The 15,740-nt window shown below is 45.2% G+C and overlaps 1 protein-coding gene across 5 annotated transcripts in view; it reads left to right on the top strand.

The window, feature by feature from the left end:
- Positions 1-15,740, top strand: part of ZDHHC18 (zDHHC palmitoyltransferase 18) — a 143,478-nt gene that overhangs the window by 46,786 nt on the left and 80,952 nt on the right. For all 5 annotated transcript variants that reach the window (XM_078682633.1, XM_078682632.1, XM_078682630.1 and 2 more), the window contains exon 3: positions 15,197-15,346. In XM_078682633.1, the coding sequence (XP_078538759.1) occupies positions 15,197-15,346 (150 nt within the window). The remainder of the gene's footprint in view (positions 1-15,196; positions 15,347-15,740) is intronic.

Here is a 15,740-nt window from a genome sequence, read left to right as displayed (position 1 = left end):
GGGCACGTTCCACTGCGAAGAATTTACTCAACCCAGACGGAGAGAGGTAGTTCTGTATCAGGTCCTCGACCAGGAGATCAACAGAATGCGGGTCCGGATTTTCCGGAACGCCAACCACACGCACGTTACAACGACGTGCCCTGTTTTCAAAGTCCTCCAAGCGCCGGGTCACGAAATCGTTCACCCTTCGGAGATTGCCAATCTCCGTCTGTATCTCCGAGACGTCGTCCGTGAGGCTGGATGACTTGATATCCAATGACTTCACCTTCTCATTGGTTTTAGATAGGTCGGCCCGAATCAAGTTCACATCAATGGCCACGGTGTCGATTTTGTGGGCCAAAGCTTCATACTGTTGGCCTATTGTTTCCTTCATGCCAGAAATGGCGCCCATGATGTCCTGCAAGGACGGCTCCGTCGACGAGTCCACAGGGTGGTCAACTGCACTCGGGCCAGGCAAGGCGGCTCCAGGGGACCCCTTCGAATGGGTGTACCGGTCCATAACGTTAGACTGGACTGGGCCCCCACGCAGGGGCGTTTTGGTCTTTCGTGTCTCTCGGTCCCCTCTGCCCGCCATGTTGGAGACAGCGTCACCAGGGACACACTCGACCCGATGGGAATGGCCGCAGGAGAGTAGGGCGCCGAGACCAAAAGGGCAGCGACGAGGGTACCACTAGGTGTGAACCAGCCCGGAAGGACAATAAGCTAGCCAAAGGCACAACAGCAGTCTCGTGCGCTGGACCCAGCAAGGGCCAGACTCCTCTGCCAGATGTCTCAGTCTGAGGCAGAAACGAAACCGAAACTTAAGAGGGGGACCCACGAGTCGAATCCCCCTGCCGCTGTTGTTCAACTCAGAGTCGGCCACAGTGCCTCACCCAGACCCGGGCGCACCTCGAGGGCGGACCCCGAAAGTTTGAGTCTTCGTATCTTCGGCGCCCCTGGTCCAAATCAAATTCCAAAAACCACAGGAAGATCAGCCCGGTGTCCTCTATACAAATCCTCGTGAAGAATCAGGATATGTTCAGGATATCATGCCGGGAGTGGCGGGGGTCCGGAGAGCGCTGTGCTCACGCGGCCATCACGGATGCCCGCCAAGCTCCTCGCTCTTATCTTTTTTTAATTGGTGGGTCCAGTCAGTAGAAAGTTGTTCAGTTTAATGTGGGTGGAAAATAAATCAGAAACTTGTTTTTTGAGTGTATTAGAATTGGCTTCAGTCTAATGTTCCTTGATTGAATACCAGGCTGGAGTGTGGCCAAGAGTGTGTAGAATATTTATAAAGACCAAGTCTCAAAGTAATCAGGTTATTATCCGCATATTGGTGAAGACGTAACCAGATTCTATACAAATGTAAATGTGGGTGTACTTGTAAAGCGCACTGCGACTCCATGGAGTATCCTGGCGCTGAAGACCGCTGGGGAACCCGTCCTGGTTTTCCCTGTGAGATGGCCCCTTTCTGGGTATCGCCAAGGTGAAACCAGGCATCCCCGGCATCTGTGGGGGGCCGTTGTAGAGATGAGGCAAGCTTAATGCCCAGAGTTGCCGAGTGTGTTCCCTGGTTAGAGTAGGCACCGAGGCGAGAATTATCGAGTTCGTTTTGACCCTGGTCCACGACCCTGCCGCGTCGGGAATTGAACCCTGGTCCCGGGCCGTTCTCTGCTTACGGGTCTGCCACCTCTAACCAGTGAGCCACACCACTCCACTAATGTAACAAGTAAAGGCGCAAAGATTTTTAAAAAAAAGAAAACCAAGCCTTACTGAGGGGTAATAAGTAGGTAAATATGTTTTTGTGTTTAAAAATTTTTTTTTTTTACGGAAGGTAGGATAGTTTTCGAGTGAGCACTCCATATTAAATATAGAAAAAGAAGGCATAGCTATACTTAAAACAGGGCGGAAAAAGCAAAATCCGACATCCTGTACCTTAGTCCTGATCATTTTTAGGGCTCGGCTATAACGCGCTTGAAAAGGGCGTTCTCGCCAGAGAACTATAGTCGGCGTCTCAGCAGTCTGAGAACGCCGAAGGGAGACAAGACCTGGCCGCCCGCAGCGTTTTCCCATAGGATAACGTTGTGCGCGCGGCCAGGTCTTGTCTTCACGGCATGCATGGCAGGCCAGATCGCGTCGCGCGCCTCTGTGGAATACAGGGGAGTCTGCAGAGAGGCGCGCGGCGCTGATAACAGCTTCCCTGAGTGGCCCCCTCCCTTTCAGTCTTCCTCCCCCTCTTGAGCACAGCCCCCATTGGATACTTCCTCATGAAGAAATGTGACGACACTGTTGGGAAATCCGTCCCCGCCTCTGCAGCACACATGGCGCTGCGTCTCCTCCTGTTGCACTCATTGCTCCAGCAACTACCACAGACCCGCCTTCACCACTTTGACTCTGGCAGGGGAAAAGGTGTGTGTTTATTTATTTAAATTGTGTTTGTGTGGTTTCAGCGTGGTTGCAAACTAACTGTCTGTGTGTGCGTGGGTGGCTCTGTCTGTGTGCGCGTGGGTGGCTCTGTCTGTGTGCGCGTGGGTGGCTCTGTCTGTGTGCGCGTGGGTGGCTCTGTCTGTGTGCGCGTGGGTGGCTCTGTCTGTGTGCGCGTGGGTGGCTCTGTCTGTGTGCGCGTGGGTGGCTCTGTCTGTGTGCGCGTGGGTGGCTCTGTCTGTCTGTGTGCGCGCGGGTGGCTCTGTCTGTCTGTGTGCGCGCGGGTGGCTCTGTGTGCGCGCGGGTGGCTCTGTCTGTGTGTTCGTGGGTGGCTCTGTCTGTGTGTTCGTGGGTGGCTCTGTCTGTGTGTGCGTGGGTGGCTCTGTCTGTGTGTGCGTGGGTGGCTCTGTCTGTGTGTGCGTGGGTGGCTCTGTCTGTGTGTGCGTGGGTGGCTCTGTCTGTGTGTGCGTGGGTGGCTCTGTCTGTGTGTGCGTGGGTGGCTCTGTCTGTGTGTGCGTGGGTGGCTCTGTCTGTCTGTGTGTGCGTGGGTGGCTCTGTCTGTCTGTGTGTGCGTGGGTGGCTCTGTCTGTCTGTGTGTGCGTGGGTGGCTCTGTCTGTCTGTGTGTGCGTGGGTGGCTCTGTCTGTCTGTGTGTGCGTGGGTGGCTCTGTCTGTGTGTGCGTGGGTGGCTCTGTCTGTCTGTGTGTGCGTGGGTGGCTCTGTCTGTGTGTGCCTGGGTGGCTCTGTGTGTGTGTAGGTGGCTCTGTGTGGGTGGCTCTATGTTAATGACTCTGTGTGGGTGCAAATGCAATAGGTCTCACATTTGCGAGCGATTAAGCTATTGGCATTGTAAATGACAATGTCATTTATTTATGTTTTCAAAACAAAAACATAAATAAAAATGTCATGCGCAATGCCAATGGCTCTAACTATAACAATGCCCGAGACCATTGCATTGTAAATGCTTGTTTCTCTTGGCTCTGATCAGGATACAGCCCAAACATCTGAGTAACATGTTATGTTAGTAAGAGTTATTGAGCGCGCAAAAACCGGGAGGTGTCCTTGCACTAGGATTGCGGTAAGCCCAGCCGAAGGTTTTTAGACCTTTTCTAAAGATGGTGGCGGGAGCTTGGACTTCTGAGCTCCATTAGGAGCATGTGCCAGAGTTTTGCAGTGCCATACGAGAAGCTTCGACCACTTCAGCTTGAGGACCGTATTCTCAGAACTTTCATAAGTCTAGCTCCTGTGGAATGTAACTGTCTGGACGGTTCATACCAGGCAAAGAGATTTCTAAGAAATAGTGGCCCTGTGTTGCTCAGTGCCTTGTATGCTAGGCATAATGACTTGAATTTAATTTGTTGTGCCACCGCAAGCCAGTGACGTCTAAGAATTTCTTTAGCTACTGATTTGTGGTTAGGGAGGTTCAGCAGAAGTCTTGCAGCTGCATTTTGAACTGTCTGGAGCTTTTTTTGATATTGCTTCTGCATACTCGGGTAGAGCCCATTACAATAATCCAATTTTGACTGAATTAGTGTGGTTACAACAGTCTTTCTAGAGTCAGTGGGACTGTAAGTTAGGATCTTCTTGAGTTTCTTTATCAAAGTGGGAGGACGAGGCATTTGTCTGGTAAGATAGTGCTAGTTTATTATCAGTCAAAACTCCCAGATTTTTTGCCTTCTGAGCTGGTCTTTGGCAGTTTGTCCATCCCCGCCGGGCACCAGAGGTTGTCCCATCTGGGTTGCAGGTTACCGGAGACTACTACCTCGGTCTTCTCAGACTTAAGCTTAAGACAGTGTTTTCTCATACATCTATTTATTTCCCTCATACAGTCTGAAACTGTAGTGTTTGATGTCTGTACGCTGCCACCACTATCAGGGTGTCATCGGCGTAAGACTTGAGACTAAAACCGAACTCTCAGATCAAAGGGGCGTGTTCAGATACGCACACGTTAAAAATGGATGGACTCAGAGATGAGCCCTGTGGAGCTCCACATGGGAAGATATATGGATCCGATTTATACTTGTCCAATGTCACTATTTGTCTCCTTTCCTTCAGAAAGGTAGAAAGCAAGGTCAGTGCCGCTTCCTTGTCCCCCAGCATTTCCAGCTGCTGCTGCAGAAGATTGTGATCAACAGTATCAAATGCAGCTGACTAATCGAGGAGAACAAGGGCGGCCATGCCCCCTACGCCCATCACAGTACTGATCTTGGTGGCCTTAATTAATGCTGTTTCAGTGCTGTGCTCGTGTCGAAACCCAAACTGGGAGTGATGACCCAGTCTTCATGCAAGCTTAGCCATGCACTACCTGGTGAAAAAGCAGTTTAGCATCAAATGGTGCATGCTGCATTTTTTAGGTCCACTAAGTGCAATACTCTGAGCCTTGGCATCCCGAGGGCCCTTTCCAGTCCTTATGAGGATTACTGCAGCGTTTTGAAACATGGGTCAGTGTCAAGCTCCAATAAGATTGTACATTACTCCAGGTGAACTCAGCCATGATAAACACGGAGTTTTGTTTGTAGTTCTTAAGATTTCATGTAATTTGCAACATCTATTTTCTTTCAGTTTTCTCCTTTTGGAAAGTGACCAGAATTGAAAATTGTTCCCTCAAACTCCTCCTCTTAGATTTCTGGATAAAAAAGGGTGAAATGCAGAATGTTGAATTGTAATAAAGTTAAAAATATTTTCTTTAGGAGTGATATTCTTGAATATCTTCAGTGGGGAAAATATTGCTGAAATTACATATGCTAAATAGATGTGTAGTGTTTGTCTTTGTTACTGGATGTTCTCCACTAAGTAAAACCTTCTCTTTGCCAGCATCAAAATTTGCTTACAGCAATCAAATATTCCCTTACCTCTGATAAAGATTCACATATGCTGCTACAGTTTTCTGTATTTTCTGTGAGGTGTCCGATGGGCAAATTCCTCCTCTGTTCGAGGCATGTGGGCTGCTGAATTCATATCTTAGCATAGATCCCCGCCAAGTGTTGGGTCTGAATGTTTGCACCTTGTTGTCCTGGAAGAGTCTTCGAAGTATCACGAGATAGGTGACTCTTCCCCTGGACTACAGTGGAGATGGGCATCTTCTCCATCTTCAGATAGTTTTTTTCCGCCTTTGGGTTCGGATGCTATTCCTCAACTACAACTTCGGAACCAAAACTTTTCAACTTTCTAAGGCCAAAGGCCTTCTACCTCGACGGTATTGTTCTCGTTCGGTATCCCTTGACTCGATAGTACTTTCCATCTCGTTCCGGTCGTTGACGCGGGCCGTTGGGCCTTTTCGAAGCCACGTGGGCCTTCTGCCGACTGAAAGGACCCCGTTTAAAAGGTGCCCACAATGTCACTCCAAATTCCCACATACTGATAAACCTACAGTATGCAACAAGTGCCTATCTCCTGAGCACAACGAGGAAAACTGTCCAGCTTGTGCTCAGTTCCAGTCGAAGAACACTATCCGGAACCGAAGGGCCGCTAGACAAGAGATGTACAACCCGAGGATCAGGATGTACAGGATAACACATGGGACGACCAGCATGATCCTTATGATCCACAACCCATCCCTGACACTATCCCTGCAAATGCTACTTACCAGTATACATCTGTTCTTGGCATGTAGGGCTGGTGACATTCATATTGCCCACCCTCCTCCCCGGTGCCTGTCACAGCTGCAGTAATCTTTTCTACATATATTTACATGGTCATCTCTTACTTTTCTATACTCCATCTTTGCCACAATGGCGAAAAACAATCTGAAGATGCCTGTGCGTACTGTAGTCTAGGGGAGGGGTCGCCTATCTTGTAATACTTCGAAGACTCTTCCAGGACAACAAGGTGCAAACATCCGGACCCAACACTAGGCGGCGATCTATGCTAATATATGAATGTCAGCAGCCCTACATGCCAAGAACAGATGCATACTGGTAAGTAGCATTTTCCGTTCGAGGCATGTGGGCTGCTGAATTCATATCTTAGCATAAACTGTATAGCAGTATCATGAATTATGAATTGTTGTGCAACTTTTAATACTGGGAAATCACTACATCAATCTAGTACAGGTACACAGAATGTGCTGCTTGGCTGAACACTTACAAAGTCCCAAAGGCGAGGCCTATTTTCTATGCCAATGTTTGTTTTTTGAAACTATAACTAAAAAGTCAGAGCATAATAATTGTAATGGGCTTAATCTCTGTAAACAAGAACACAATCTGAGGCAAATGATTTAGTCGTACTTCTACAAGTGAGATTGTTGCATATGTCCATTGTAATGAAGCCACTTCCAATCGTATTTCAATAATTGATATTTCATTGGTAAATCAACCATCATTATTAGGAAATGAAGGAGTGAAGGTTTTTTTTCTTATTATGATCTAGATGTTCAGCTTTTGGATGTTGTGGAACAACTGGAGAATAATTGCCCTCCTCCTAAAACCCCACCCTAACTGAAAATGAATATTGTTTTAACCTCCTTAGACTGAACCCTTACCGGCATTAACATATTGTTGAACTGGCAATCCCAAAAGGTGGTTACATGTCAGTTTGTTGTAATCTCTTGCAAACTATATAGCCAGTTTAGATGCAAAAATATCCACTTCACAGGTAAAAGCAGAATCTTGCATATCTACTAACTATACCCGAGTTGTTCTTGCTCCCCAATTGTTGAACAACACTGCACTCTGCCTGGGCTGCTGCAATTGCGAATTGATACCATTTAAGACTCTAAATCCACAGCATATCATTTAAAAAAAAAAAACAAGACTTCAACAAAAAAGATTTGCTCTATAAATGTGCTCGCTAAGAGCTGCCTAATGAATATTCAAATTGGTGTCAAGAAATGTTACTGAGGCGGAAAGCATAATAGGTGGTAATTCTTTGGATAAAACATGTTATAATGATTCCATCTCGGCATCATTGTGAGAAAGTTCCAAGCCACTTAATAGGAGGGGGGGCGGGGAAGGGGTTGTGGGGGGGAGCTGAAAAAACCCACAGATTAGAAATAATGCTTATGAAATTGCATACCCACAAAGGGTAAGTAGAGGAGAAGGTGTTTTTGGTATTTATTATGAAACCATTACCCAATTTTAACACATGCTGGGTATTGGCTCCAACAAAGATTGCATTACTAAGCTGACCATTCCAGGAGACGTTTTGGTCCCTTGATGTAACGTCCCACTTTTTGACAGGTAATAACAGGTTACTTCACACAAAGGCGAGCACTGTCCAGACTCCTCTGCTAAACTAGACAACCCTCTCTTTATTCAAGAGTTAAACGTTGGCAACAATAATAATTGCTTTTCTATGTAGCGAAAACTTAAATATGACATTTTTGTGAACAGAGAAAACAAAATCTTATTTTCTCTGTTCACAAAAATGCCATATTTAAGAATGTAAACACCGAATTACAGTCCCTCAATAAAAATGCTGGTTTGAAAATAGAGCCTGGTAATGTAGAAAAGAAGTTCCTTTTCACACCTGAAAATGTGTCAATTGATGGAAAATAGTTTTTAAATAGGAGTTTTATTGTCGGATTGATAGCTTCATGTAAAGAGTTCAGCTAAGTTCAGATCTGAGGTCATAAGTAGGAGGCGATACTTTATAACTAGGGCTCCTGGTTGAATGGTATTTATTTTTTTGACATTTCCGTTAGTATTCATCCATATTTGTCTTGCTAATTTTTTCTTTATCCATTTTTAGGTCTCGCCCTGGAATTAGCATCCAAAGGATGCTTCCAGGGACGGAGACGTATAGTCAGCTGTCTGGAGGGAAGGACGGACCAGAGGGTGCACTAGCATTTCCTCTCCTGGATTCGTCTGCGCGAACGCGCACGTCGCGTCCGCGTCCCGCGCCGTACACATCGACTCGCTCACACACCCCCTATCCCACAGTCACACACACGCACTCCAAGACACATACACACACACACACACACGCACGCACGCACACACGCGCACACACACATACACAGGCCGCCCCCGCCCGCCCGTACATGCTTTCCCCCCCCCCGCCCCTCCGCCGCCCGCCCGCAGCAGCAGCTCAGCAACGCACTCACCGGCTCTCCTCAGCTGCAGGGCCCGGCAGCAGGACTCGTCTTCCCTCATTAGGCACCGGGGCGCAGGGTAGGCTCCTGCCTGCTCCGGTGGTCCCAACACGGCTCCAATCGCGGCTCTTCCGTGGGAGGCGGGGTAGGCTCCCGCCCTCCTACTTCCTGTTTCCGGGTGTCGCGCCGGCCTGCCTGACTTCCTGGTCGCAGGCCGGCAGAGTAACGAGGATGTTTTGCGGTATGTATTTATTTGGAAATGTCCTACCATTGATGCGTAAAGTACTAGTTTTCTTTCTAATATACAGATAGATAATTCTCTCTTTTCACTTCTCGTAACCAGACCACTACTATCTATGACAACTTCACAGCCAGTGACATCTAGTGCAGTTTGATCGTCACCCATTCATGATTCTTCACAATGCTGTGAAGTGATACCAAAGACAGACGTGCCCAATACTAAAGAAAGTAACGTAATCCAAGAAATCTGAATTCAGCAAATGAAATTCAATATTTGAACAGTTTTAAGATTATTAGTAGTGTAGCATGAACAGTAGCTTGCAATACATTAAAAGAATTGGCTATTATTTCTATATATAAGATTTCCCTTTTGGAATAATTGATAGCAGCTAAAGCATACAACTGACATCAGCATCTCTTAAGCACTGACAAAGACTGTAATTCACCCTCACTCCCGTCCCCTCAGTATCTCCATCTTAGGGATAGGTCACATGGCATGCATCAGTATGACATGATACGTTTATTTCATTATCAGCCGCAGGACAGCTTGATCTGCATGACTAAAGACCATGGAGCAGTATAGGTCCTTTTACCTACAGGAGTACTCTTATGTAGTACGACCGCGCTGTAACTGTAGTAAGTAACGTTCTAGGCTTTCAGTGAAGCTTGCAAAAGTCCCTTTAATCATGGAATAACATTTGTCACATTTAACCCCAGTGATGTATGTCAAAAAGACAAATGCACAGAGTCCCTAGACATTTGTAGTGCTGCCCGACTGTCTGCGCTGAGTGTGCAACCAGTCAGTGAAACTGCTTTGGGAGAGGGTTTCAGTCAGTTGATGAAATGACACCTGATAGTTTTCACGGACTAACAACCTGCGATCACTCTTTCGCTTTCTGATTCTTTTTTTTTTTTTTTTTAACTCTGACGACTCCTTTGGTCTAAAGCGTAAGGGAAACAAAACAATTTGTCATATACATCTAACTGAAAATAACTTAAAAAAAATTACAGAAATACTTACATCATTTCTTGGGGTGGGTGATTCAGAACTGTACTTTCCAGCACCCATAACCTAGCCAAGCACTCCTGAACATTAACACACATCGTACTTGTCTAGCAGTCTTCACAGTCATGTCAAAAACAAATGGTTGTTTAAGATAACGTACACAGTAATTTCTGATGGATTGTGTACTTTCACAACCTTCAGACCCAAAATATAAGCCGATGCAGTTAGTGAAGGATGAGATATGATGGTTTGAAGGACACTCCAACAGACCTGCACTGGCCACATTCTGGAGGTCTTAAGAGAGGTGTATCTAAGCATTCAAGGTAGACATATAATCTGAAGGCCGCTTTAGAGTTTCAGGGTCCAGCTTCTCCTTTGACTTATTCCTAAATGATGAAGGAAGCAATGGTCCTGTGTTGAAAATATGTAATGACGCTACTGAAAATAACAAACGGAAGAAGTGTCTTTGTTTTAACCAAATCTCATGACCTAGTAATCAAGATGGATGGCTCTATCACACCTTTTGGCTGTCTTCTTTTCAATTTCGTGATTGCCTACCCAAATGAAGGAGGAATTCAGGCCCATGGACCGTGTGAGGAGACTATTTGCACACACAAGCCATATCTATGCCATTGCTGGAGTACTCAGTCACTTTAGCACCAAAGTAACTAAAGAAGTGCTTCGGTCCTGCACCCATCCCCACTTAAAATGTTGCTAACAAGGATTTTTTTCTTAAGTGAGCCCCTGGAAGTTTTGAAGTGGCTATTGTGCTTTGTGAGGAGTTTCTTATGAATCATTTCTTTCCAAAATCTCAGGATCATCTTGTTTCTACACTGAAAGTGGGATTTCAGATGGGAAATCTTTGCCTTCTCCTTGGCGGCCCACGCAGAGTCTGATAGGATTGCTTGCCTGACACTGTTATATTTTTTTCTTCAGTAGTTTCTTAACAGCAGGAAACCACATCCAGCGTTATAAAAACAAAACGTAACTACTGCAAAAAAAAATAGCCAATGCCATTTACAATACTAAAAGCTCAAACTTATCCTAATGCGAGACCTATTGCATTGCAAATGCTTGTTTTATTTTGTTTTCTATATAAAGTTGCAATGGTTATTTTTCCACATTAAACTGATAAATGTATTCTCGCATTTAAATGTTCAAAACTTTTCAGCATTATACAGTGCAATAGCGTTACACCTGCATCGTAGAATAGCATAAATAACTAGCTCTGCACTTAATTAATTCCTTGCATGCTCATGACGAGCTCAGCTCGTCATGAGCAACGGCGCTCCGGTGCTCATGACGATCTGAGCTCGTCATGACCGCGCCGTCCCGTGGAACGCTCGCACGCTGGGCTGATTCCCCTGCTGTGCTGAATGTTCCATTGGAACGGGCACGGTCATGACGAGCTCAGCTCGTCATGAGCACCGAAACACCGTGGCTCATTATGAGCTGACCTCGTCATGAGCATGGGGGCGCTGTACGCGCCCCCAGCACAGCGGGGGAATCCCCCGAGCAGCGAAGGGGTTATGGTTAATTAGGAATTCTGTTGTCTTTTTTTTATCCCCCCCCCCTACACTTCAATCTGTGCACCTACTAATCTGGCACTTGTGATTGACAATAGAAAAAAAACATCCATAGAAGACCTATTTTCCTGTATTTAAAAATAAATACAGACAGGAAATAAGTAGTTTTCTGTCTATTTATCTGTAAAAATCAGTAAAAATGGAAAACTGGAAGCCCTATTTATAACCCTTTGCAAAGAGGTCTTGAAGAGAGTAGTTACCCAAATTGCTCACGTGGCCAAAATTCACAGTATTAAATGGAACACACTTAAGCCTTCTTTCAGCCTTCAAAGTCCACTTCAAGTAGCTGTAGTGTCAGACAGCAACATATTTTGTTGTATCACCCTGATTACTCATTCATGCAATTGAAAGATAAATCCACACACATCAACTCGGATGTAATTATAGCCGGTGATTTTGATCTAAATTTGAGATACGCTACACATGCACCATTTACTAAGTTTTAGATTCTTATGTTAGATAACTATACTAGATTATACCTTGTCTTTCACTCCCCTTGTTTATATTGTGCTTTGATTTTGGAGTAGTACTTAGAAGCTTAAGTGACCTTTCCCTATGGTTGTTTACCTGCACCCCTCCAGTTGTAGATTTCATTGAGCGTTCTAAAAATATAGAGGGCCATCAACAACTCAAGAGGATGAAATTGGGTGCTCATTCAATACATAAACTGATAGAATAGCAGATGTTAGTGAGCAATATAACATTTGAGAAATGTTTACCAATATTGTGTAAATGTTCAACTGCAGTGTATCAATGCATCCTTTTTGGGAACGCTCTTTATGTCTGGAGTCAATGTTTGAAATGAGTCCAGAACAGTCTTCCAGGAGATCTATGCGCATGAAAGTTGTGCAGGATTGCTCATCACTCTGATGCTTAGTGCAATGATTAGGCCACGGTCTTTCTTACTAAAGTTGCAGATATTTAATTCACCTTCCCTGGAATCTCCAGGGAGGAGTCTTTCATTGCTAGTTGCTACTGCCCTCATCACAAGGAATAGCTCTTAGCTGCTGCTGAGCTCTCAGATCAGGCCCAGCTCCAGAACTTCTGACTTCAGTTAAATACGTCTCCCAGTCGGATCTCTGGCTGACCTGGATTCTCAAAATGGCGGCTCCTGTGATCACGTCCAAGTTATTAGAGCTGTTAAATCTATCTGTTACGTCTGCCTCTGTTCCTTATTTATGGAAACCTGCAACAGTTATTCCCTTGCAAAAATAACAACCTACCTTGAAGACAGAGTTGGAACACTATTGTCCCATTTCTTTTATCATTCCAGGCTAAAATACTAGGAAACTTGTTAATTAACAATTATTGGAGTATCTGGATTCCCACAATGCCCTGCACTTGTCTAATTAGGTTTATGTCTGGGCTCAGCCACAGTACAGTGTCTGCGCTTTTCTGGGTCTCGGAAGACCTGAGACATTAGACATGGGTGGGACTGCAACACTTTGCCTTTTCGATCAGGGTGCTGCTTTAGACATGGTATCCCACTGTCTTCTTTTAAGGAGACACAAGAACTGTGGGATCACTGGCAAAACCCATCACTGGCTCACTTACTTCATGGAGCATCAGTTTTTTTAGGTCGCATCTAAACATTATGCATCCACACCACGCTTTATAACTTGAGTGCCGCAAGACTCTTTTCTGAGACCTACGCTTTTTAATTTCTATGTCCACTCTTTAACGGCCATAGTGGAATTCCTAGTTTTTCCATAATTTCTTATGTGGACAGTACTCAGATAGTGGCCTCCTTGACTCCAGACTGAGACAGGAATCCCTTTCAACTCAAACACTGTTTGGAAGCCATTGCCCATTGATAGGGATGAATTGCCTCCACATCAAAAGTAGCAAAACTGAGATTTTGATAGTTTGGAGGCACACAAGCCTGTAGGGTGTGCCCTGGTGGCCATAGGTTTTAGGGTCCTTGCCAGAGGTTTGAATGATGGTTAAGAATTTCGAAATATGGCTGGATAAGGAATTGAAACTTGACCATCAGATTAACACTGTGACCGGCTGTTTCTTTGGTATGTTGAAGCTGCATCTTTGGACATCAAATGCCTTAATCAAAAGACTCCAAACGACTTAGTTTGGTCACGTCTGCATATCTCCTGGATCACATCCCCAAGTACTCGCCTGTCTCTACTCGGCTGATGGACCTCCACTGCCTGCCTATGGTGAAGCGCATTGAATTCATAACATTTTGTTGTGTCTGTAGATAACTTTCATTATCTGAGACACCTTATTTCCTTACTGTACTTCTAAATGCTTGTGCTCTGCCAAACTTAAACTGGCTGTGCTACTGCAGATTTGCTGTGCCAGACAAGAATTGCTTCAGATGTTTGGCACCAAAACAGTGGCATTCCCTCCCCGGCATCAGTCCGGCAGAGGCACTATTCCGCAAATGTCTAGAGACCTGTTTTGGCAAAAGTGAACACCTCCTTATCATAGACCTGAAGATGGGCAGGGAGGTCTGGGAAATGTGGTGCCTTTAACACCAGACCTTTTTTTCCCCAATTGGTCCCTGAAAATGGTAAAGTATTTGATCTGGAGCTGGTTTCATGCTGGTCTTAGCTGATATGTAGGCCTTTCCATACTCCAAAAATAGTCCAAAGCCTGGAAAACTCAACTCTTTCCCTAGATTTTGCTGCTCCACTTGCAAATCCTTCACCTTGAAGCCTTTCTTCAATTCCCATATTGTCCCTACCATTCTGTAGCAAAGCTGTGCAGTGTAGACTTGAGGCATTCTAGTTCTGCCCTGGTTCACCTCAGAAAAATGGAAATGTAGAAGAGGTATGAATTGCACTGTATTGCTTCCTGATGGCAATGCTTTGTCTGAGCCTGTCTGTTGGTTTGTACAGCCTCTGTAGAGGGCACATGTGCCTTTCATCCCTCAGAGCTTCTCGTAATGGGGGGAAAAAACCATACCTGATTGGTGTTTTTTTTAACTTGGTTAAATCTCCAATTATCATGCTTTCCAGTTGATCCACTGATAGGCAGGTAAGGCTGGCTTTAGTGCTTGTGATGCCTGGTGCGACAGTCTTTTTGGACTCCCTCCTACTCCACCCCCACCCCCCAATTATCTCCTCCTAAGAGTCCCTCACTATCACCCTGCAAAAAGCCCCTCACCTCTCCATGGCTTCTCTCTAAAAAAAACATTAATTTGTTTTTGAAGTGCTCCCCTCTCTCGCTCACATATTAATCACAAGAATTATCTTGACATTGTTATTGCTGCTTGTAGGCTGGAAGCACAATGAACTCTTAAGTCGGTGCTTTTAAATCAGAAGTTACTTCTAGACACAGTGCATCTCTCTCCCTACCCCCCCAGATTAGTTTCTCGCCTCCAGGTCAGCCACCCAGTATGGTCCCACTGCCCTAAATGCAGGTGTTTCTCCATAAGCAGGTCTTTTACTTTCGTGGCTCTGTGACTCCAGTGTGAACCCGAGTCCATTTTCTTGTTTCACTTAGCCGTTATTTCTAAAGTTCTGTTAGTGATTTAATAGTACAGCTGCACTGTGACTACAGTTTTGTGGTTGCTGTTATATAAAGCTATTTTTTGCATTATGCAAATAGATTGGCTTTTGGTGTAAACTGTGCAAAGTTTTTTTATAGCCAAGCTCTGATAACTTGTAATGTTACTTCTTATGGCATGTAGCTGTTCAAGCCATAAGCTGACATTTGACTTCATGTGTTTCTCTTGTAAACTGGTTCATTCCGAGGGCCCATCCCAGTTGAAACTACTGTAGCTTACTGTGGGCTGGCAAATTGGGATGGTGTTAGTTGCAGCAAATCAGAGTGCACCTTGATTTAAAGGAGTCCACTGGGTTGAATATTTTCTTGTATCATGGAAAAAACTGGTGATTGAAGCTGCTCACACAGATGGCTGTATTTTTGCCTGATGGTTTGTGTTTTGCCTTCTCTTTGACCTCTTTTACAGATGGTACTGGCTCCTCCACATACCGGCCGCCCCCTCGGACTAAAGAGGTTGTGATTAACGGGCAGATGGTGAAGTTGAAGTACTGCTTCACCTGCAAGATGTTTCGTCCTCCAAGGACCTCTCACTGCAGCCTCTGTGACAACTGTGTTGGTATGTTATTGTAGACCCCTCAAGATGTCTTATTGAAGCATGGTGTATGCGAGACGAATGGGGGTGTGATGAGTGATAGAGATGTTGTGGGAGTGAGGTGCTTACTGTATTTTGGGTAGTAGGTGGGCTATTATATATGATGTTCCCAGCACTGAAAGTTGCTTTAGGTGGAGGTGATGAGTTCTCTGAGCGGTTATGGGTGTTTTAATTAATACAAAGCATCTCGTCATCTGAGGCCATTTTATATGTTTTTTAAACGTCTGCATCAGATTGAAGTGAACCTACTCCAGAAACAATGCAGTAGTAGTAGGGTTTCTTCTTTGTGCCATGAATGACGGCTGCCACGTTTCCAGTTCTGTGCTTTTCTGTTACAGATCTTCACCAGTTATGTTGA

This window comes from Lissotriton helveticus, chromosome 3_1 (genome assembly GCF_964261635.1).
Source record: "Lissotriton helveticus chromosome 3_1, aLisHel1.1, whole genome shotgun sequence".
Taxonomy (NCBI): domain Eukaryota; kingdom Metazoa; phylum Chordata; class Amphibia; order Caudata; family Salamandridae; genus Lissotriton; species Lissotriton helveticus.
This window is presented reverse-complemented; position numbering and strand designations above follow the sequence as displayed.